Raw genomic sequence first — 24,208 nt, forward strand, 5'->3', positions numbered from 1 at the left:
GCTTGGGAGCCTTGGGGGCTTCCGGTCCTTCTAGGTTTCTTAGGTGTTCTTTGGTGGAGTTAGACCTTTACTGGTTAATATCAGAACTCTGTCTCTGATCTGTGGGTTTTTTGTTTTTTCTTTAAGTTCTGTGTTGGATTATTTGCTGTTCCCACCACTTACACTCTGTACTGGAGCTAATTTGTTGTTCTTTGGTTACTTCTAAAATGAGCTTCCCATGGGACAGCACTTGAGCCCTGTGGTTGAGCTAAATTGCTGCTTTGCTGCTGATTCTCTGGGGAAGACTTTTGTGCAGCTCAGGTTTTAATTCAGCACTTGAGCCCTGTGGTTGAGCTAAATTGCTGCTTTGCTGCTGATTCTCTGGGGAAGACTTTTGTGCAGCTCAGGTTTTAATTGTTGACCTTGTAAGCACTTCTGGGTCTTATGAGGTCTGGAACACCTGGGTTGTGTGGAAACTCTGGTCTGGGCCTGAGTCTTTTCAGCAAACTGCACCCCCTGCAGTTCTATATTCCTGACCAGTCTCCACTGAGTGGGCCTGTGCTGATTGGAGGGCAGATCAGCTGTCCATGCTGTGCCCCAATATTGCCCTGGTGGCCCATCTCCCCCAATCCCTGTATTCCAAACACTTCCCATGGGATGGGCCATGCACTGGTCCCTTGAGATGACTCACTGGCCTTTGAGTGGCTCCTTTTTTCAGTTGTCTATGGCCCCTCGCTCCTATGTGGGTCCATGTGAACCATATCAGTGGTCTTGCTGGCCTGGGGGCCACCAAGGCCCTCTTCTCCCCTGCTGCCTCCAAGCAACTTCATACAAAGGGCACAGCTGCAGCTTTTGCCGGCTCTTGCTCTTTGTGCTCACCAGGGCCAGACTTGAAGTAGTCAGGGCTTAAAACAGTTGGAGCAATCCTTTCTTTCTCTCATCGTGGTTTCTCCTGTCTTCATGAACTCCATAGGTCTCTCCTCTTCCCCTGAGCTCTAGAGGCCCCGGCTTGGCTGTTGTTGCTTTTTAAAGTTGTAAATTGGTTGATTGTGGGAAAGGGGGATGCTGGGGACCATCTATTCCACCATGTTGATCAGAAGTTCCTTCCATTACAGTTGAGGTTAGGATATTAAGGCCACCTCAGTGCTAGAAAGCCAGGTCCCTTGAAAATACACATAGTAGGACTCAAAGTGGCTATGCCTTGCCTCCAATCCTCCAACAGTTTTTCTCTGTTGCCTCACTCCCTTCAGCAAAAAACAAACAAAACATGCTCATCTTTCAACCCAAATAAAAGATCAATTTCATAACATCCCACCCTGAGCTACTATTGTTCTATATACTTTCAATTTAGCTGCCATCCCGCTAGGTTATCTGAAGCTCTTGACCTAAAGGCAGCCGGTGACTTAACAATTTCTAATATAATCTACCCAGCACTCTGTTCTCTGATGAGAGAGTGCAGCTCTCTGCCCATTGACCACACTCTCTTCCTTGATGCCATCTCCCCCCACATTTCTGTAACATTGTATCAAAGGCCCTAATACTTCTTGTTTCCCTTGTCCCTAAATGTGTCTTACTGCCCTGTGCTCTGACTTTGAGCCCTCTGTCCTGTTGTTCTAGTTCTTCTGGGTGAGTTCATCATTCCAGCACTGTGGATATTTGCCAACTCTATCCTTCTAACTTCACCCCTTGCTGGACCCATATTTCCATTTATACAGCCCACCAACACCTCAGGTTCAATGTGTCTGTAGTGAGAGAGTATTTCAAGTGTGCTTTCCCCTCCTTCTGCATTCATTCACCCTCATCACTTCTAGAAGCAGGTCCTAGTCCTAGCTAAATAGTTAGACATGGGAAAAAGGTCACCTATATAGATGCACAGAACAGAGGGAACTTATTCTTGACTCCCAAGTTTAAAAAGATGTTCATGTTGGCTTAAGGTAAAAGGTCTTAAATGTGTATTATCCAAAAACGTATGCCAGCCCAACCAGACCAGATGAACTCTGGATGACATCTGAGGAAGCAGCTTTGCATTTCTTAAGCAAGTACCACTGGCTGCAAGTGCCATGAAAGCATCATGAAGACAGGTAGCCAGGAGGAATGTTGGATGTCTCTTGCTTCTGTCTGATGAGGACTACTCAACAGGTACCCAATACCCACTGTTTCTTGATTGTCTAACATAAGGAACACCTGAATATACCCCAATGCTTTGTCCCCAATATCTTCCCAAATGACTCACTTTTTTGGTTGACCCCTGACATTCTTAAGTTTCCTAGAATGGATGGTGAGACCAGGGTGGGTGGCCAGGAAAAGACGGAGTGGCCAGGAAGCTTCTGCACCTGGGCCGATGGAACAGGTGGAGATTTTTGGCTAAACTGGTAGAAACAACTCTACTGATAATTGTCTTTATCAGACTGATTACCTCCTGTTCCCCCTACAAACTCCTGCTCTGTACTTGCTAGTTCTTCTTTCCAAATTCCCTATTTTTGTTAATCATACCATGGAATCATCTTCAAAAATTTCTTCCTATAGTGGGCATCTATGGTATTGTCTGCTCATCACATTTCTTATTTTCTAGAAATGACATCCCACATCTTCACCAACCTCCTCACCCCAAACACTAATTACAGTGGGAGGTCCCGGTGTTCTTACATGATTCCATTCCCCATACCTGGCCATTATTTATGGTTCCAGAGTGGGCATCTGAACCAAAATGGAAAGAGTCTATCAGAAATATGTAGGCTGCAAGTAACAGAAAACCTGACAAACAGTACCTTAAATTATTTTTTATCGTATAACAAGAGGTTCAAACATAAGCAGTCCAAGGCTGGTGCATCTGCTCAAGGATGTCATCAGGACCCAGGCTGCTTCTATCTAACTACTCTGCAAACCTTTTCATGGGATTTGCATAATCTTGATCATAAAATAGTTGCTGCAATTCCAGACATCATATCCAAATTACTATAGAGAGGAATTATGGAGAAGCTAAAGGCAAAAGGTAAAGGACTGAGGGGCAGACACTATGAGTCTGTCCCTTTTACAAAACTTTCCTGTAATATTTGAGTGATACCTATACCTCTGTGAAAAACTAATTTTAAAATTCTTTCAGTTAAAGAAAAAGGAAGTCAATGACAAAAGATGGCATTGGATATTTAGCCTACATACAGTTTTAAGAATCAATTATTAATGATCTATGTAAGCACTTGCCTCTAATGATCTAAAAGTTTAAAATATAAATTCTAGGACAAAAATAGAATAAAAACCTAAAAAATTCGACTTTTTTTGTGAATCTCACCCTCACCCCCATAACCCCTACCAGAATTTCTGACAAGGTGAGCAAAAGCAGGCTAAGGCAAACACACATGTTTAGCAAGACTTTGTTACTAATTAGCCTGAGTTTCTGTATTTATCTAAAAGCAACAAAACGGAATTACTTTGATAATACATTTCTTAAGTTCAACACTCAAAACGTGGGAATTGATGAAAACAGTATAATTTGTAAAAATAGTGGGAATTGGTTGTGTGTGTGTGTGTGTGTGTGTGTGTTGTTAAAAGGCAGTAAGCTACCAGAAAGATGAAGTCAGAGCCCCCTCACATTCTTCCTAGAAAAGGGAAGAATAATATGCCATCACCAGGCCTAAAATCAGTTATGTTCAGCAGGGCTTTGGGGAATAGAGGAAGGATAAAGTTCATAAGAATTCTGAGAAGCATGTGGAGTATGAAAAACGATATTTATATACCTACACCTAGTAAGTTTGCACAAGGCTAGTTAGAATATTTTTGGCTGGTAGGGTCATATAAAAAATAAGTTTCAAAGTAGTGCAGGAAACAGATCAAAAATAGATGAGAACCCCTACCTTATGTTTTACAACTTATTGTAAGCTTTTAATTTGTCCCACTAGCTTTCTGATGCATAAAATTGCTTAGATAGGGGATGTCTTTTATTCCATACTGACAAGACTTAAATACAAGCATACTGCTTAGGGACATTTGAACCCTCAGGAAGATGACTTAAACTCACACTAACCAGGATATTAGGCCTTTCGTAAGCATTGCAGAATGGGTTGAAAGTAGGGAGGGTCCTGGGACCCAGAGGAAGAAAGGAGAGAGGCCCTTTGCATAAAAAAGCTGAGGATGGGGAGGAATGGAAACCTAGAAGTTAGTACACAATTTGCTCAGGACCAGCCTTTGTGACTGGGCAAATGTTCAACAAGTTCTGTAACTACTTATCTTCTTCTAACTTAATGGGTATTCACAGAATCAGAGCAATAATGAATGAGTTTCTTACAGATAAATGGGCAAGAGAGGATCCTTTTCACTAATGAGGTTCATTTATCATCACCAGGCCCAGGCAAACCCCATCAGAGGCATCCAGAAAAGGCAAACAACCCTTTCTAGGGTGATAATTCTTATCTTTCCTCCCCTCCTCTTCTAACTCAGCCTCCTGGCAGGTTACATTATGGCTAAAAGCTAATGGTATTTCTTCCCTAAAAGTAGTTTGCTTACTCCTCAATCCAGGCCTTTACTTCCCACTGACTCTTAGCTGCTAGGCTTGGGCAAGCATGCCCCCCAGCCAACATTGCGTTCCATGTGAGTTGCCAGATGCAGTTGTGGATGGATGAGATACACTGGTTTGAACAACTGGCTTGACTCACAGCTGTTGAAATCCCATCAGTGCCTTTAGCCACTAAGAAAAACCTTGTGGGAACAACCCTCAGTGGCTTAAATTACCTGCCACTGGAAATTAAAATCATCCTGGATACTTAAGGAATAAACTTTTACATCCATATACCATGGAGCTATGGTATGGTTACTGGGACAACCCCCCCCCCCCCCCCACCCCCCGCATATCGCATCTGTTAGTTTTTTTCCTCATTCTTTAAAGCGTGGGGGTCAGGGGGAAGGGGACAGGGACAGAGTGAGAGGAAGGAGTGTGGATCTTTGCCTTCCTAGTTTACAGGAGTTGTTGGAAGTATTAAACTTTGAGAAATATTTGGCAGCACCCTACAATAGTAGGATAAGTTTTTTTACATTTCTTATTTCTTAATCACCCAAACACACCAGGTTAAGAGTTTTATGCTGGTTAAGTAAAACAGTCATACTATTTTTCCTGTTTCTAAAATAATCAAGTGGGCACTGTAGAAGCAAGGCCCGGGAAGATTCTAAGGACAGAACTGAGATGCCGACTTGATCCCAGAGAGTCTTTTCCTAAGATCCTCTTAAAAGCCCTTTCCTAGCTATCCCAACTCCCTTCAGAAACTCGTCCTTAGGTAAGGGCTTCCCGGCCCCGCCCCCAGGGCTCCTCCGAGCTCTGGAAGCTCGAGGACTGGGACCGGGGGCGGAGGGGCGAACCGTAGATTCCGGGCCGGTTCTGTACTCTGCAAACCCTGTTTGAAAATGTGAGTTGGGCGGGGGTCTCTGCCATGTTTCCGTCCCGGTCCGTCCGCTGCCTCCCAGCCGTACTTTGCCTCCTCCCTGTGGCTAAGCACACGTAAGTGACACGACAGCCTCTTTCAACTCTCGCTTCGCTGCCGCTGCGCTCCCGCCTTGGCACCGGCTCTCGTGGGCGCGGCCGCTGCAGGCGGCGATAGACCGGACTACAACTCCCAGCAGCCCCCGCTCCCCGCCCCCGGAGCTCGACCCGGCAGTAGCTCTTCTCTGCAAGCGGTTACCTCTCCCAGTGCAGCTCGCCGACTCCGGGACCCCGAGGACTTGGGACCCGGGCTCGTGGACGCGGGCATTGCCCGGGGTGACAGCGCGGGAGCATGGCCTTGTCCCTGGGCCGGCTGGCCGCAGGCCCCTGCTGGCGCGCGGCACGCGGCGTCTGCGGAGAGATGCGCGCTTGGTCCCAGCGCTGCGCACCAGGACGCATCTGCCGGCCCCCTGGCACGGCTGGCACCGAGCTGAGCCGCGGGCTGGGACACGGCCCGAGCCCCCTGGCACGGCTGGCCCCGAGCTGAGCCGCGGGCTGGGACACGGCCCGACGGCGAGAGGCCGACCCTGGCTGGGGACCGGGCTGGCCGCGGGGCTGGCGGGGTTGGCGGGGCTGACCGCCGCCGCCTTCGGGCATGTGCAGCGGGCGGAGATGGTGCCCAAGAGCTCTGGGGCGCCGAGCCCCTCGCCCGGCAGGCCGGAGGAGGAGGACGAGCTGGCCCGCCGCTGTCAGTGCTTTATGGCCTCACCTGTGACTGACGTGCGCGAGCTGCGGAGGAGGCCGGGCGACATGAAGACCAAGATGGAGCTGCTGATCCTGGAGACCCAGGCCCAGGTGTGCCAGGCGTTGGCACAGGTAGACGGGGGCGCCAGCTTCTCTGTGGACCGGTGGGAGAGGAAGGAAGGTAAGGAGGTCTGCTCCTAGCGGGAGGCGGAGATGGGGGGAAAAGGTCGGTCTTTAGGTTGCAGGCAGAAAGTGGCTTGAGTAGGAGATAGAGGTAGGTAGGGGATTCCCTCAGAGAAGGCTGCTTGGTTAGAAGGGACACCGTTAAAAAGATTGACACCGGGGGTCATCAGTTCTCTGCCTGCTGGTGGGGACCTAGATCTGCTGTCACTCTAGTACTGGGTACTTAAAAATCTTTTCAATTCTGTAACGACGTTTTTCGTAGAATTCTTCAGGGATATTTGCAGCCAACAAGCTTAGATGTCCCAAGTTTATTACTGAACATAGATTTCCCCCATATTTCATCTGCTTCTCTGGGTGCGTTTGCCCTTTCTCCTCCTCTGGAGATGGAAAGATGAGCGCGGCTCTTCCATGCTAACTAACCCTCAGCCAGGTTCCTCCAGCTGAGGGTATTATGGTGTTGAAATCTCCCCATTTCTTTTTCGTTTTGCACAAGAAATATTTGATGGGTTCATCAGTAGCTCTGCCAATTGCACCTATCAGATTTCCTGCTAGGAAAATTTTTCCTTCCAATGCCAAAATACTTCACTATCAAAACCCACCTGTCATAGGGTCATATATTCGTGACCATGGTACCGTGAAACCCCACATCTTGATTATACACTTGAAGGATCCCTGACTTTTTCTAGCTAAATACAACAGCAACTTCTTACCAGCAGATCTTGAGCTGTGATACTGCCGCTTCTGTATTCAGTGAAGTTCAATCTGGTTTTCACGTGACCATGGTACCGTGAAACCCCACATCTTGATTATACACTTGAAGGATCCCTGACTTTTTGTAGCTAAATACAACAGCAACTTCTTACCAGCAGATCTTGAGCTGTGATACTGCCACTTCTGTATTCAGTGAAGTTCAATCTGGTTTTCATAGTGTTTTCCATCTTGTAGTGTTTTCAAGTGAAGACCACTGAACCAGGACACAACCTCAACTACTAGACTAGCTGTGTGACCTTTAGAAGTTATTTAACATTTTTGTACCTGTTTCCCATCTATGAAAAGAAATGAAAAATTATGTATATGTATATGTGTGGTATGAGGATTAAATGAGATGAATATATGTAAGATACTTAGAATATTTCCTGAAACATAGACAAAACTTGGACACATTGTTTCAGCCACTTGCCAGCTGTGTGATCTTGGATAAAATGCTTTGCCTCTCTGGACCCAAGTTTTCTCATTTGGAATATACTTGGGTTGTACTGGATCGTCTTAACGTCACATCCTGCTCTAAAAGTTCTTAGAAATACAACAAGCCAAACATGAACCTTCATCAAACAAATGGCCTTGCAATGATCCTAGTCACTTAAACAAACAAAAAAAGCTATCGAAAGTAGGGCTCATATGCCTAAATATTGATGTCTCACTCAGATTAAGGTTCTGAATCCCTTAAGAATTTGAATATCTACTGTTTTTAAATTGCCTTTAAACAAAATTAAAAGGCAAACAGCACACTGAGAAAAACGTTTTTGAAACAATATGGAGCTCTTAAATTCAGTCATAATAGAGTACTCCAAGTATTTCCATTTCTGTTTTTAACGTTAGCTTTCTCTCATATCTACGAGTATTCCAGTGATTTATTTTAGATGGTGGCATAAGAATGTAGAAGAAATAATCAGTTTAGTGATATAGGGAGGTTCAGTATTAGCCTAGTATCAGTAGTTTGTGTCATAAAGCTAAGCTATTTATCTAATTTTATTGTATGTAAAAATTATTGATATATTATAGAAGGTTTAGGAAATAGAAGAAGAAAAAACTTCTAATACCAGCATCTTCGTGCAAGGATTGTTTTTAATTTTGCACATACTCTTAACATTCTTTCCTTATTTTACATTTCCGTAAACAGGAGGTGGTGGCATAAGCTGTGTACTTCAAGATGGGCATGTTTTCGAAAAGGCTGGGGTGAGCATTTCTGTCGTTCATGGAAATCTGTCTGAGGAAGCAGCAAAACAAATGAGAAGCAGAGGAAAAAATCTGAAGACTAAAGATGGTATATCAGACAATCTTAACAGCCTTTAATAGTCCTTGCAAACCTTTTTTTTCCCACAAGTTTTATTTATAAAATAAATACTGCTTCTGTAAAGATCCATTTGGGTGCACATACCAGATAAGCATGTTCACAAGTACTTTTTAAAAATTATGTTTTAAGAGATAAATTAAAAAGCAGCTTTTGAAAATTGATTCAGAAATCACATTAGAGTTAATTTGTATCAAGCCAGATGGTTGAATGCAGCTTACTACATATTTTACTTTCCAGGTAAATTGCCATTTTCTGCTATGGGCGTGAGCTCTGTTATCCACCCCAAGAATCCTCATGCTCCTACTATCCATTTCAACTACAGGTATTTTGAAGTAGAAGAAGCTGATGGTAAGGGTCTCAGGAGCTGTGGAAAGTAATACTGTGCTAAATGTATATTTTAAAACTTATTTTATAAGGCATAACATCTAAAAGTGAGAAAGAATAAATACATCCTTAACTAGATTTTTCAGAAGGCATATGAAGACTTACTTCTTAGCAGGTGTAATGGTTTATACACTAGACGTGAAAAGTGAGAATGGAGTTGGCTGACTTTACCTTCCCATATTTCCTCCAACACAGAAGGAATGATTTAATGAACCTGAACTTCAGAATGCACACAAGATTCTTGCAAATATAAATTCGTTACATCTGAAGGAAAACCTTATGGGCCAGGTTATGTTGAAATTGAGAACTTGGTTTTGGAAAATATTTTCCACATGCATAGCTTTGCTAGTCACCAGTGCTTTAGCAGTCAGTTTAAAATGGGGTGTAGTTGATCATGACTCATGTGCATGTGGTTCCAGCCTATGTCTCCTATCAGCAGGGCCATCTGGTACCAGTTGTCAGAGCACCTGTTCAGTGCCACAACTACTCCTACTGGTGTCCTTGCAGGTCATGGCATTTAAAGTCACCACTGTAACTTTTCATTTTGAAGCCATTCAGTTTGGTTCAACTTTCTAATATTTAAAAGTTGGTAACTGGTATTGACAACCCATAAACCTAAGTAAGCATATGAAATAGTTATTCTTAAATGGTAAATTGCCTCCCTCAGCAAGTGTTTTTACCCTCTCTGGGGGAAAGGGGAGGGGTGGCAGTAGTTCTTAATATAGTGAGCATCAGAATCTTCTGGGGTGTTTCTGTGAAAAAACTATAGATGCCTGGGCCAGAGATTTGTTTTTTTTTAAACTGTGATCTAGCGGAAGTATTTTAAGCTCTTCGTGTGATTCTGAATACAGCCAGAGTTGAGATCAACTGCCTGGTCCACCTGTATAATCTTCTGGGGTGTTTCTGTGAAAAAACTATAGATGCCTGGGCCAGAGATTTGTTTTTTTTAAACTGTGATCTAGCGGAAGTATTTTAAGCTCTTCGTGTGATTCTGAATACAGCCAGAGTTGAGATCAACTGCCTGGTCCACCTGTATGGTGTTTTGTCTTTCACTGCCCTGCATATTATTCTTCTGCCTGGTTATACTCTCTCACTTTTTAATTTTCTACTTCCTTTTCTCTCTGCTTTTACCTCTTCTTTCCTGCCTAGGACTTACCTTCAGAGCTAACTTCAGTTAAATGTTTTTTGATTGTCACCTATTTTATGCTTAATAAATTAAGCTGATGAATTAAGTTTGCTAATACAGTCAGTAGTATGCTGAATCTCAAAGTCCATATCAGAATCCCATGTCTTGATTTGGTAGGTAACAAGCTGTGGTGGTTTGGTGGTGGATGTGACCTCACTCCAACATACTTGAACCAAGAGGATGCTGTCCATTTTCACAGAATTCTGAAGGAGGCTTGTGACCAGCATGGTCCAGATCTCTACCCCAAATTTAAAAAATGGTAAGTAAAGGTATTGAATTTTTCATGACCTCCAAAGTATATTTCATTCCTTCTTTGGGTCCTGAAGGCAACTATTACGTCACTAAATACCTTCTTCGGCTTATGAAGATTGAACCTTCTTACTCTGCTCACCAGAAGTGGGATACCAGTTTTAATAAATTATTTACTTAGAAATATTTAGATATCTGCAGTATGTATTGAGTAACACCCTTTTTTTTGATCCTAAATGATTTAGAATGGTGCAGTATAAATGATAAGGTGATGTATACTTGAGAGTCAGAGGTTTTTCAGTCCTAGGGCAGGATGTTAAATTCTCATTCCAGGTGAGAATTATTGTCCTGATATTGAATTGGGACTGTGTGAGGGCATTGGAAGGGTTGGAGAACCATTAGGGAGAGATGCCAGTATACCAGAGATTTTGGACAGGGAGAAAAGTAGAATTGGAGACTTTTTAAAAGAAACTCTAATGTCAAAGTAAGAAAGAAAAGAAAAACAAAAGTTTTGAGGAGACTCAGGATATTTCTTACATGTCAGATGAAGTCTTGGCATAAATCATTTGGAGTAAGAGTATAAAGTACTCAGTTCTCCTTAGAGCTAGTTGACATTCTTGAAAAAGGAAGAGCAGACAGGGTTTTTGTCTCTTTGTTTTTAGAGCTAACTTTAGAATGTTGATATCACTTATACAAGAGCATGAAATTGAGACTTAAATCCTCAAAAAGGTTAAAATATTTGAATTTTCCCCTCTTAATTTAGCATTACCACTAAAAACTGCATAGCCATGGATGCATGCCCATAAGATATAGGTTTTTTTTTTCTTTCTCTCAAAACTCAGCATACTTCCTGGAGGAGGACTATTGGGTAGATAGTCCCCTTTTTTGATTTCTTCTTATAGCTATTACTGAGATGACTTTATCTAAGCAGTATTAGTAAAATATCTAGGATGCAGGCCTGTTAAAACTAAATTTTCCTATGAGTGTTTAGTAAATCTCTTAATTTTATAATCTTATGAAGAGAGATTTTGAAATAACATGACTTAGGTTAAAAGCTTAGGTCAAAAGACTTTACAGCCTTGCCCAGGATATACTTTTTAACTGTTTTAATGAAATGTGTGTATAAAAGAAAGCCAACAAGTCACAGTTGATGTGAATTATACCAATGCATCAGTTCTAGGGATTTCCACCTGCTGCCTTTTGTTTTGTTTAGGCTGTTAAAGTTTTATTTAAGGTGATCTTTTAAGTAGCTTTTAGTTTTTGTTTGAACAGTTTTTTCTATTTAAGGACCCTTATTATATAGAGATAATCAAAAGAACTATTTCCAAGATGTAAACTATTCTACAAGTTTAGCATTTAGGAAATAGCTTCTTAGGAAACCCGTTTTAGTAGACATAGAGGAGAAAAGACTCAAGAACAGATTGTTTCATGTACTGTCTTGTAGGGTAAGCTTTAATTTGTCTGAAGACTCTTATTCTCTGAACGTTTCCTTCCATTAGCCCTTTTCTTAGTCATGCATGCTGTAGAGACATCAACTTATACTGCTGAGAGACCTTAGAGATGGTTTATAGTACCTTCCTTTGGTGAACAAAGAACTGACTCAAGACAGCTCAAGTTTGCACCCTGGTTGGTATCATCATTAGTAGAAGATTCTGACCTCCTACAAAAGCAGCAGTACTTCTGAGGGCAGCCCCATCTCTTGTTTCAAGAAATACAGCATTAATATTGGACTCTCTTTCTCTTTTCACTAAAATTCTTAGAATTTCATATCCTTTAGATAGACTGGTATTAAATTGCCTGGGTGCTTGGTAGATAAGAGTATAAGCATTTTTCTACATTGATATCTTCAGAAAATCTGTTTGAAGTTCTAGTTTCATTTTCATAGTTGGACAGAAAGTAACGACACTATGCTGGCATCGATCAAGGATAGTGCTCTGAACTAAGAGGCTCACATTGACTTTCATGTCTCTCTTTTTTCCCCCCCTTTGTCCCTGATTTGATCCTGCTGTGTTTTCCAGGTGCGATGATTACTTTTTTATAGCCCATCGTGGAGAGCGGAGGGGCATTGGTGGTATCTTTTTCGATGATCTCGACTCTCCATCCAAGGAGGAGGTGTTTGGCTTTGTGCAGAGCTGTGCTCAGGCTGTTGTTCCTTCATATATTCCCCTTGTGAAAAAGCACTGTGATGACTCATTCACTCCCCAGGAGAAGCTGTGGCAGCAGCTCAGAAGAGGACGGTGAGTGACAGAATGAACTGTCTCATTCGTAACTTGGGCAAGTGGAGCAGCTAGAATAAGAGTGGGTGTTGTATTGTCTGGAGCAGATACTTTGTAATGGTTGTGTTAACACTCACCCTAATTTCTGTAATTAGATGAATATTAAATGAATTAAACATGGTGTAAAATAGTATTATAAAAATAGCAAAGTTTATTTAATTCACCTGTACATTATTAGAGACTCATAGTAGGCGTGAAGTACTTGCTGAATTTAATTCAGCAGATTTGAGTTTTCTAGCAATACCCTCCAGCCTATGCCAAGATGTGGGCATCATTTAATGTTTTTGCTGCTTTGTAAATTTGGAATCACACCTTTCCTTCATTCATCTTAAAGATTTCATACAAGTTATTTTAATGGAAATAACAATTTCAGGAATTATTTATACTTAATGATCCATTTTACTAATTCTGGAGTCTTTACTATGTGCAGTCACTGTTAGGCATTTTGCATCTATTGTCCTCAGCAAACCTGTGACCTTTTTACAGATGATAATATTTACTCTCAGAAAGGTAAGTCCCTTGCCCAGGGTTACACACTTGGTAACTATCAGATACCAGATGTGGAACTGGATCATCATGACTTCAAAACTTATAGTCTTTCTGGTATACAAAGGAAGTTAAATTAGTGAAGCAGTTTTGTGTTCTCACTGTGCTACTCTCCATAGCCACCTTGCTCTGGGCACTGAGCTTAGTGAGCTCAGTTGGGTAGCCAACCTGAGGTCATCTTCAGCCACGGCGTATTTGCAAATCAGCTCCCAATTATTCCACCCTGCTTGCCCATGTCAGTTTCTCACTGCCATCTTAATTGCATGTATACTGCTGGTCCATGGCTATAAAAATGGATTTTCTCATTTACATTAATTATGTCTCAGGCATATGAAGCTTTGTGTACTAAGAAGGTAAAGCTTTTGCCCTGAAGAGGTCAACTTAAATAATGTTTCAAGTATAAAGTTTGTTCAATTTTATGACTGCCTGTGCTATATAGTCCCCATTTATCAACTTGATAAAGTGAGAGTTCTTTAAGCTTTCTTTTTAGAAATTCCTTAAGCAATGCATCTGTTTGGGGACATGTTTTCCTTTTTTTTGTTTCCATAATTTCTCAAATATACCTTCACAACTTGATAAAGTGAGAGTTCTTTAAGCTTTCTTTTTAGAAATTCCTTAAGCAATGCATCTGTCTGGGGACATGTTTTCCTTTTTTTTGTTTCCATAATTTCTCAAATATACCTTCACCACTCTTTTCTTCTCTCTCTTGACATTTATCATGGGCCCCCTAGCATCAGGCACTATCCTGCTTACAAAGGTGGGCATAACATGGACCTGCCGAAAACAGGCTCACAGTTTAGTGGGGAAGACATACGTAAGAGGATAATTTAAACTCTATGGAGGAGTTGGCCAGGTAACTCGGTTAGAGTGTGGTGCCGAGGACACCAGGGTCTAGGGTTCGATTGGTTCCTGTCCTGGCCAGCCATAGCATCAGGCACTATCCTGCTTACAAAGGTGGGCATAACATGGACCTGCCGAAAACAGGCTGACAGTTTAGTGGGGAAGACATACGTAAGAGGATAATTTAAACTCTATGGAGGAGTTGGCCAGGTAACTCGGTTAGAGTATGGTGCCGAGGACACCAGGGTCTAGGGTTCGATTGGTTCCTGTCCTGGCCAGCCACCAAAAAAAACAAAACCTCTATGGAAAGTAAAGTGTTCTAGTTTTGCACCAGATTTTATATGCAAAGCTGGCAGATTTTTGTGAACACTAATTAGGTAAAGGCTTTAAAACTTCTTACACATAGGAATAATTTTTTGTGTGTGTTTTGTTTGTTTGTTTTATATTGATCACAAGTTATTCTGAAAGTTCCATTGTGTGTTTCATTGTATGTCTGGTGTATTTTGAGTTAGGTAGACGTGTGGGTGTTAGATTAATTTTCTGTGGTATGGTGCATTACTGTACTTCAAAGAAGGCCTCCTTCAGCCACCCTTATCTCTGGACCTTAAGATGGCCATAAACCCTGGGACTTAAGATAACTCCAGCTATTCCCTGGAAGTATCAACACTGTTGCCAGTTTTCTTATACTACATTCATAACCCATTATCTGTATCCTTTACAGGTTACTTTTCCCCACTTCCCCCCTGCTCCACCTCTCCAAAGACAAGTGTCCCTTTCAGTGGTCAGCCTGGTTCCCTTTTGACTTTACAGTCTCTTATTTGGGAATCTCATCTAGTCTCTTGCTGTCAGTTACTACTATTCTCTCTCCAGACCTTGAACTTTGGTCTTATAGTCATCTTTTTCATAGGAGAATAGAAACTGAAGACCTTTAACTTATTTTTGTTTTGTCATATTTTGGGAAAGGGCAAGAGGAAAAATTTAGGCACTAGTTAAATTGAAGGGATTGGTTAAAGTCCATAATTTACAGGCAGCCTCAGAGAGGACAAATGTGCGGAAAGCATCAGAAAGATCAGATCTCAGTGAAACCTGGTGGGAGTCAGAGAGGCTAATGTATAGAGAGGGGCATCATTCACTCACAAAAGGAAAGGAATACAGGGATCCTACAGAAAATACATTTAGGGAGCTCCTTACAAGGGTCTTTGAAGTAGGTCTTCAAACACATCATATGAAATAGAGAATGACAGCTGTCCCTCAGATGTCATGTTTCAGAAATATTGGGTGAGGAAGGTGGCTGAGAGATGAAATTCTTTTCCATGGTCTTAGGAAGGAGTTCAGAAGACTCATTTAAATTATCTTTTGAAACAGGCATAAGAAAGTATTAAATAGCTATTAGTACACAAAAGTCAATCCGTGATAATTGAATAGTGAGAACTGGAAAAGAATCCATGATATAATTATTTAAATTTTTTCAGGCCTTTGACAAGTTTCTACACAAAAAGGTGCTTTTTTTAATAACTGAAGTACCGTGGGATTCTAGAGAGTATTTTTCCGTAGGTGGGCCTAAAGACAGTAACCAGTGGGATAAATGAGAATATCTGAGTGAGGTTTAGATCAAGAGAATAATTTCTGGGTGAACAGAGAAATGATCTGAAAGAGGGTCCTATTACTGAAATTTTATGGATCATTCTAAATTTTGGGGGGAGAAATTATCCTTTTGAAATTGGGGATAAGACCCTTTTATATCCCATGTTTTTAAAGGCAGGCACAGATTTTTAAGCTAGATGGAGTCTGGGTCTGACTCTGTGGCAGCTAATGGAAGCTAATATACTGAACCAAGTTTTAGTTGATGCTAAGGATATTTTTCTAAGGAAATAAAATCAAGTGCTACAACTCAAAGCACTACCTTTTATTAGGATTGCTATTTCTCTGCAGAAAGACTGAATTATATGACTGCTTATTAATGCTATTAACTAGTTTAACAAAGGAATATCTAGAATATGCTAATCATTATTAATAAATTACTGTTAGCTGTACTTGGACTTTCAGTTACAGAAGTTTTACTCCATCTTAGTATCAATACATGTACATTATAGGTAGTGAAATGAAATCTTCGACTCTGAAACATCTCAGACTATGGGAGGGCAAGAAGGAGCTGTGTTGTTCAGAGAAGGATTGTTATTTCTTTTTTTAATTGTTCATTCTTTTTTGTGTCCATTCTTTTTATTTATGGGAAAACATAACCTTCTTGTTCTGTAACTGCACTGTGTTGGGGCAGAATGTATATCCTATTGTTCAGTGGGTAGAATGCCCTTTTATTTATGCCTGTGCAGATGGAGAAAGCTCAGTGGGCTGTAGACTGGTGTTTTCTGAGCTAGTTCCATCTGATGAGGGGTGAAGGGAAAAGCCCCCTGCAAGTATTTGTTATGGGCTAGTTTTGAGGAAGACTTTACTTTGCTGGCCCTTAATGTCATTTGATGTCTTTATGTCAGATATGTAGAATTTAATCTGCTGTACGATCGGGGTACAAAGTTTGGCCTCTTCACACCAGGATCCAGGATCGAAAGCATCTTGATGTCTCTACCTCTTACTGCCCGGTAAGGAAATAAGTCATCATAGTAGTTACCTGCCCACTCTCAGTCCCCCAGCACCCACAAAATATGAAAGTTAACACCACACATGTCTTACCTGAGACTTAGGTTGGTTTAGACTTTGCTGATTTTGTAAGAAAGTCATGGTCAAATAATTAAGACAAATCAAATTGGATGTTTTAAGTGGTGACAGGAGGAGTGGTACACCTTTGTGTGTGAGAGCAGGGAGAGGATAGAGGGAATGAGAAGATAGGCTGGGTCGTTGTGTCTGGAGGTTGAGATTGACCCTCCCTATCTGTATTTTCCTGGGAAGAGCTGTGTGTAAGTATTAAGCTAACAAATGTTTGAGATTCTACACCTTACAAAATCCTGGTTTATATTAAAAGTATGTTTTGGCTGTGGGATATTAATATTAGTCAAAGTATGCCCAAGAATTATTAAGAAACTTTATTTCTTTCACAGCAGATATCTTTTAAAAGTCTAATGTGTGCAAGGCTCATTAGGCACAGTGGAGACAAAGAAGTATAAGACATTTTTAACTCTTAGGATTTTATTTTTCATTTATTTTAAGTAAAGAGTTATGTGTGTCTTTCTTTTTTTTTTTTTTTTCTTGTTATTACATTTTTTTGCTTCTGTTTTGGACCTGCATAGATGGGAGTACATGCATTCACCCTCAGAGAATTCCAAAGAAGCTGAAATTCTGGAAGTTCTGCGCCATCCCAGGGACTGGGTGCATTGATGCAGGCAGAGCGGCTGTGCTGGGCTTTGGAGGACACAGGTCTGTGTCCCTTCCCACTGGCTGGCACTGTTGCCACCATGTGGCAGTTAGTTACCTGCACCTCAGTGTTTCAGTCTTCTCCAGTGTGGGTCTCACCTTCTTTTTGTCAGGTGGTAAAATGTTTTGGATGCTGTCAGTGATGGGCATTGAGACAGCAGATTGTTGTCAGAGTCAATTGGTGATATAGAACTCATTCATAGTTTTAGAATCATTTTATATGACTAGTTCACAAAATATGACATTGAGTTTCCAAGTATTGAGATAAGGGAATATAAATATTATAATATGTACAGGGAAACTCCTCATCTTATTTTTGTTTCATGTATTTTAAAAAGTTTCAGTTTCTGCCACAAAAATCTATGTTGTGGGATACATTTATTTCATTCAGAGAAGTTGAGATGACTTGGTACTTTTAGCATGCAGCTTGAAGGCAAAAGTTTTACTTTGTCATTACTGAAGTGTCTTTGAAATAATCTTTACATATTTCTCTAGAGATAATATTGTAAAACAAATATTCATTTTTATAATGATAGATATTTAGGAGCACTTAATTTTTTTTAATCTTGTATATGTAACAATTCAGTGATTACCTGTAGTTTTTAACTCTAAAGTGACATTACCGTTATTTAAATAAGGGATGTCTAAGTTGTAATTTTGATTTTTGTGGAACCATAATTGTTAATGTTGGGATTCTCTGTCCTTTTGAATGTGAAAGCTTATATCTCTGGATTCTGATGTTTAAAGTTTTCTATTCCAGACATTTCTTCACGGAAGTTTAGACTAAGAACAATCCTAGGGATATTGGGAATTAATTTAGGAAATGTTTCTCATTTGGAAAATGAGATTGGAAATATTTTTCCTCTTTAGGGCTGGCCCATGGCTCACTTGGGAGAGTGTGGTGCTGATAACACCAAGGCCACGGGTTTGGATCCCTATATAGGGATGGCTGGTTAGCTCACTTGGGAGAGCGTGGGGCTGATAACACCAAGGCCACGGGTTTGGATCCCTATATAGGGATGGCTGGTTAGCTCACTTGGGAGAGCGTGGTGCTGACAGCACCAAGTCAGGGGTTAAGATCCCCTTACCAGCCATCTTTAAAAAATAAATAAATAAATAAATAATTTTCCTCTTTAATTAAAACAAACATTTCTAGTGTGAGAAGCGTATACGCACATTTTATACATATATTTCTTTGCAAAATGGACTAATTGAAATTGTCCTCTTTTTCAAATTAAAGACTGCAGTTCTTATCTTCGTTTTTAAGACAAAATCACAACAGGATTCTTAATGTATGACTTTTTTGTTCATATAATAATATGAATGTATTATTTTATTTGATTCATACTGAAGTTTGTAAAAAAAAATAATATCTCGTACATATTATTTAGCATTTTCCTGGAATATGATTGTGTGTGGCTCTTTTAGGGCTGGAAAGTGTATGAATTCTTCAACTGTCTTACAACAGATCTGCTAATAAATTTTATTATGAAATGAGACTAAGGAATATTTGTATTCTTAATTTTGTCAGGATAATTGATATAGAAAAACACAAATGTACTAAAACCATAGTTTCTCACTCCTAGGTGTTTTGCCCAAGAGAAGTGTAAGTTTTGTACTCAATTTTCACAGCAGCTTTATTCATAATAGTAAAAAATTAGAAACAACCCAAATGGCCAGCAGATGAATGGTTAAACAATTTGTGATATATGCGTACATTAAGATACTACTTAGCAATGAAAAGGAATGACTATTGGTAAAGAACAGCAACATGGATGAACATCACAAGCATCATGCAGAGTGAAAGAAGCCAGACACACAAGATGCCTACTATATGACTACATTATATGAAAACCTGGAAAAGTCAAAATTTTAATGAGAGAAAGCAGATCAATGGTTGCCAGGGGCTGGGAAATTGACTGTGAATGGGAATGAAGTAATATTCTGAGGTGATGGAAATGTTCTATATCTTGATCGTGGTGGTGGTAACTAGACTGTATACATTTATCAAAACTCATTGAACTTGACACTTAAATCATGGAATTTTATTGTATATGTGAATAATACTTCAATAAAGCTGATATTGGGAAAACACAGACATATAGGTACAAATGTTCAAATAAACCTGTTTACCTTTTAAAAAATAAAAAGTAGTCACTTAAGATCTGTAACCTATTTTTAGTTGTAGTGGATTGAATTATTTCCCCCCAAAATTCACTGAAGCTTGAATTGTGTCCCCCAAGTTTTATGTATTAGAAACTTGGCCCCCACTGTGACTATTAAGAGGGTGGGAGATCCTGTTATGGTAATTGAAAGGTGGGGCCTTGAAGAGGTGATTGGATTGTAGGACCATGCGGTAGTGAATGGATTAAAAATGGTGGTCAGGGGCGTGGTTCTGAGGGCTTTAAAGAGAGTGAATGAGGAGGGTATATCTCTGCTCTCTCTGTTCTGTATTTCACAATGTGATACCTGCATCACTGAAGTCACCACCAAGACCCTCACCAGATGTTTTCCCTGGACTGTACATCCTAGCCTCCAAAACTAAGCAAATAAATTTTGTTTTCTTTATAAATCACCCAGTTTCAAGCATTTTGTTATAAGCAACAGGAATGGACTAATACAGTTGTTTAAGGTTGTTGGGGGGCTAGGCACTGGAGAAAGATAACATTTCAAAATTTCTCTGTGTCTGTTTTATGTTCCTAAATAATCGTGTATTTTCATTATGGATGAGGCTATGTCTGGAAAAAATAATTGTATAACTATTGGAAAATAGACCATTCTACTGCTGTTCAAAGTGAATTTGTCTTTCAAATTCTTATTGTCTGTTCTAAGTCTACTAGAAGACCAGGGCGCACTTCCACGTGGCAAACACTTAACACCTTACACAGGCATATTGGTAACAAGATGTGGCTGGGGGCTGGGCAGGGGAGATGTAAATGCTCCGGAGCAAATTTTTAACTAGTGCTTTGTATCCATCACTATATTCTGCTTACCCACCTATTCAGCTGAGTGTTTGAGATAAATCTTCTATGTGCTAAAGAGTGCCAGATTTGAAAGCAAAATAATCTGTTTTTTTTATGACTTCCATGTGTCTTTTGCTATTACAATTCATCAAGGCAGGAATTATCTGCAGGTTTTTTTCTAATACATCTGTGCTTGGGCTAGGATGACTCAAAAGCTAGCCTCACCTTGGACTGTACAACTTAGTGCCTACAGGTGGCTCAGAACAGGTATTCCACAGAACAAGGTGGAAGCAGCATGATTGTTTACTGATCTAGCCTCTGAGCTTATGTAGTGTCTCTCCACATTCCATCAGCTGAGTCACTAAGGCCAGCTCCAGATTCAAGGGGAAGGGAATTAGATCTCAACTCTCAATGGAAGAAGTGTCCAGGAATTTGTAGTTACATTCAAAACCTCCACATAGCCTTTCACACTCAAGACCACCAAACAGATTTGACTCTTTCCATCCTTCATTGCCCTAATCAATTCCAGTTGAGTCTACCTTTGAACTATTTCTTGATTTCCTTCCTCGGCTCATTGTCACCCCCTACCTTGGTCTCTCATTCTCTCTCATTTGAGCTTTTGCTATTCCCTACCTGCCTCTGACCTCCATTCCTTTCGTTCATAATTATTTCCCCAAATCCCATTATCACTAACCTGCTGAATTATTTGGAGCCCCCCATCTCCTATGGAAAAGATTCTAAACTTGGTCTGACATTCAGAACAATCCACTATTGTGTACCCCCTACTCTCTTTCAGCTTTATCTTCCACATTTCTGCCATGTACTTCAGCCTCAGACTATATGCCCACCACTCACCATTTTTCTGAACATCCCCTGAATTATGTTTCCTCTGGTCTTTGCTCAGGCTGCTGCTATCTCTGGAATCTCTTTTGCTCCTGCCCATCCCTTTATGCCCAGTCAAATCTCCACAAAACCTTCTACCTCTTCAGCACATTTTACTTTTAGTATTGCTTTCATCACAGTCTGTATTTACATAGTCATTCAACGTACACTTCACTTACTACAAAATATTTAAGGTGGATCTTTCCATATATTATTTATAATACTATCTTACGAATGATCTGTTAAGCTTTGTTTTCCAGCACTGTTTTGCAGTATAGTTTGGTCAAGCTTAGTCCTGTTTGGCAGTTTGTGTAACTGTCTTATTCCTAGTTTGTGAAGACAAGTTCCCAGTATACATCTCTTAAAATTCCATTTAGAAATTGTTTTCAAGGATGTATGTATTATCCCTGCCACAGTTTTAGTTATGTATTTGAAAACCCACATTTTAAAATTTATTCCTTCCCCAAAAATCATGTTAAAATTCTTATTTCATAATAAATCTAAATTAGCACATTTAAGTTAGTAATGCTTAGACATTTACAAATGGCCTTATTTAATCTCCTTGAATTGTTTCCTGAAACCAAGTCATGGGGTGTACAACATAAAACCTCACAAACCTGTTTCTGTAGGTGGCCTTATAGTGGGTTTACCAACATGTACCAGCAGAGAGAGGTAATTAAATTACATTCCATTGTCCAATCAATGTACATCCAATCAACGTACGTGGTTCTATTCTAGAAGTTAAACTTGTTCAATTAGTATTTTAAAGAATCTACCTGTTAATCCACTTTCATATTTCAAAACATGTTGAATATAAAACTTGGCATAATCCAACCCAACATGGTTTCAACAAGTCGACACAAATACAGCCATTTAGAAAAGCAAATAGACTTCATAGTCATTTAGAATTGCAACAACAACTCTATCATGAACGTGTTTGCTTCTGAAATGGTTGGGAATTATCAAACTAAAGTTCACAAAGTTGTATGGGTTGAATGCCTCTGCTATTTAATAGCAAGAAAACAAGACTTTTATCTATCTTTTTTCATAGATAAAAGTCTTCTTGGTGTCCACTGAGGGACACTCAGCTCCTGTCTTAGGCTAGCCAAAATCTTGCTACCAAACCCAAGTCCAGTTGCCTGCCCCAAAACAAAGAAAACCTGAAAGTCAAATGATAGATGGAATAGAAAGTCAGCTTTTATTCAGGAATACCAATGTTAGGCTAACCCATCCCTCCAGTAAATCTGAAGGGGAACGGCCAGACTAAAGACTCATCTCAAAGACTCAGATTTACTGAGGGGTTTTTAAAGAGGGGGCCACGAGAATGGAAAGTGGGAAATGAAAAGCAGGAGGGAGGGAGATGTGAACCGTGGGGGCTCTGTACAAGGAGCCAGGTGCAAGGTCTTGCCAAGACTCCATCCTTGCTGTTATCTTAAGGTTCTGCTTTGGGGTGGAATCAGCATAGCTTTACTGATGTCTTCCCTGGTTTCTCAGGGTCTGGATAGTACATCTCATGGCAAGTTTGAAACTCCAGGCTGACTGGAAAACAAGTTTACATTTATGTAAATAACGTCATCTTGCCCCATAACCAAGGTTCAAAATATCAAATAACCATGGGAAAAGGGGGAACTCAGAGAAATGCAAGCTGAGAAGAAAACTGTATCTTTTAAGTTTTCCTACAGCCCAGGGAGATTTAGGTCCCAACATAGCTTCAGTCCTGCTCACTCCAACAATAGTGATTTATCTATGCTCAGGTTTGGTCAAGGTTGCTTTCATTTTTCATTTTAGGATCTGCTCCATGCCTATTGCTTGACATCCTTCTAACCATGAGTATAATATGCAAATTCAACCAAACATCAATTTCTTGTAATTCAAATTGTAGCTTAACTATTGAAAATAACTAGTTCAGTTGATATCCTCAAAGAACATTTAAATTAATATTACATCAATATAAGTAAACTTACTAATTCTGCTGAAAGTAGTTTTTATTCTTTAAGGTGTACTTGATCTTATATGCTATTCAACATGAGGGTGGTACTTTAAAGTAATGTATTTCTAGGAAGCAAAGAACAAGGGCCTACTTTTCATCTTTAGCTCCCTGTCCTGCCACCCCCACCTTTTTAGTAATGTGTGGGAGATATATCTCCTTATCTCCCCCGTAACAGCAACACAGTCTTCTCAGCTGACACCCTAGTGTGTGGAGCAGAGACAAGCCATCCCTGTTGTGCTCTATTAATGAATTCCTGAGTCTTAGAATTCATGAGTGTAATAAAATGGTTGCTGTTTTATGTTGATTTAAAGGTGGTTTGTTAAACAGCAATAGATAAATGGAACAGGTTAGATGCCATTAACGAAGATGAGAGGAGCAGTTTTGATGAAGTTGAAATGCCAGTAAGCCATCTGTACCAGTATTTAAAGATGTGAGTCCAGAGCTCAGGAGAGAAGTCAGTCTAGAAACATAAATTTACCAATTATTTATGTAAAGGCAATAATTGAAAAAGTGGAAGAAGATGACTCACCCAAGGAAGTGCAGGCAGTGTAATAAGAAAAGAGGGGCACACCCTCAACTGGGCCCAGAGAAATGAGCACGGGGTGGGAGGAGGAGTCAGGGACGGTGGCTAGAAGCAGCTATTGGAACAAATGGAATAGGGAAGAAGGAAATTGAAAGGGACAAGTTGGGTGTGATTGTAATAAGGTTTAAAAACATTAAAATGGCTGTTTTCAAATGTAAGAGAATGTTAAAAGAACATATGCTCTATTTTAATAAATTTAATAAATGGGGAATTAAATTCAGATTTTAAAAAATGATCATCATAGTTTATAAATTACTAAGGTCTTCTCAGCTACTAAAATTTAAGAAATAAAATTATTTCCATGAACATATTAGTGTCTCTAGTTTCTCAAATGGTTCTTAAATATGAAAAGTTCTTAAATACGAAATTCGTGAAACAACCAGTAGGCGGAGCAGGTTTGCTCAAGAAAATCTAATCCCTATACTTTTGGTGGGTGGAGTGGAGGAAAAAGTGAAGAGAAGTGAAGGAAGGAGAGTAAAGGGGAGAGAGAGAGCTGGAGAACAGGACAGAGAAAGAGGAGAGAGGCAGGAAAGGAAGATGAGAGAACTATTCGAAACCC

General features: G+C 40.2%; 1 protein-coding gene and 1 pseudogene across 1 annotated transcript; one reads left to right on the forward strand and one right to left on the reverse strand.

Annotated features, from left to right (window-relative positions):
- The window catches only part of LOC103607595, a 53,812-nt pseudogene extending 48,098 nt beyond the window's left edge, over positions 1 to 5,714 (reverse strand).
- A 24-nt stretch (positions 5,715 to 5,738) lies between these two features.
- On the forward strand, positions 5,739 to 18,131 carry CPOX (coproporphyrinogen oxidase). The gene is made up of 8 exons (XM_008592087.1): positions 5,739 to 5,887; positions 5,935 to 6,311; positions 8,214 to 8,357; positions 8,625 to 8,735; positions 10,075 to 10,216; positions 12,225 to 12,443; positions 16,358 to 16,462; positions 17,108 to 18,131. The coding sequence occupies exons 1-8, from the start codon at positions 5,739 to 5,741 to the stop codon at positions 17,193 to 17,195; spliced, it is 1,335 nt and encodes a 444-aa protein (XP_008590309.1). The 3' UTR covers positions 17,196 to 18,131.
- The last annotated feature ends 6,077 nt before the right edge of the window (positions 18,132 to 24,208 follow it).

The sequence above is a fragment of the Galeopterus variegatus genome, unplaced genomic scaffold, assembly GCF_000696425.1.
Source record: "Galeopterus variegatus unplaced genomic scaffold, G_variegatus-3.0.2 Scaffold7569, whole genome shotgun sequence".
Taxonomy (NCBI): domain Eukaryota; kingdom Metazoa; phylum Chordata; class Mammalia; order Dermoptera; family Cynocephalidae; genus Galeopterus; species Galeopterus variegatus.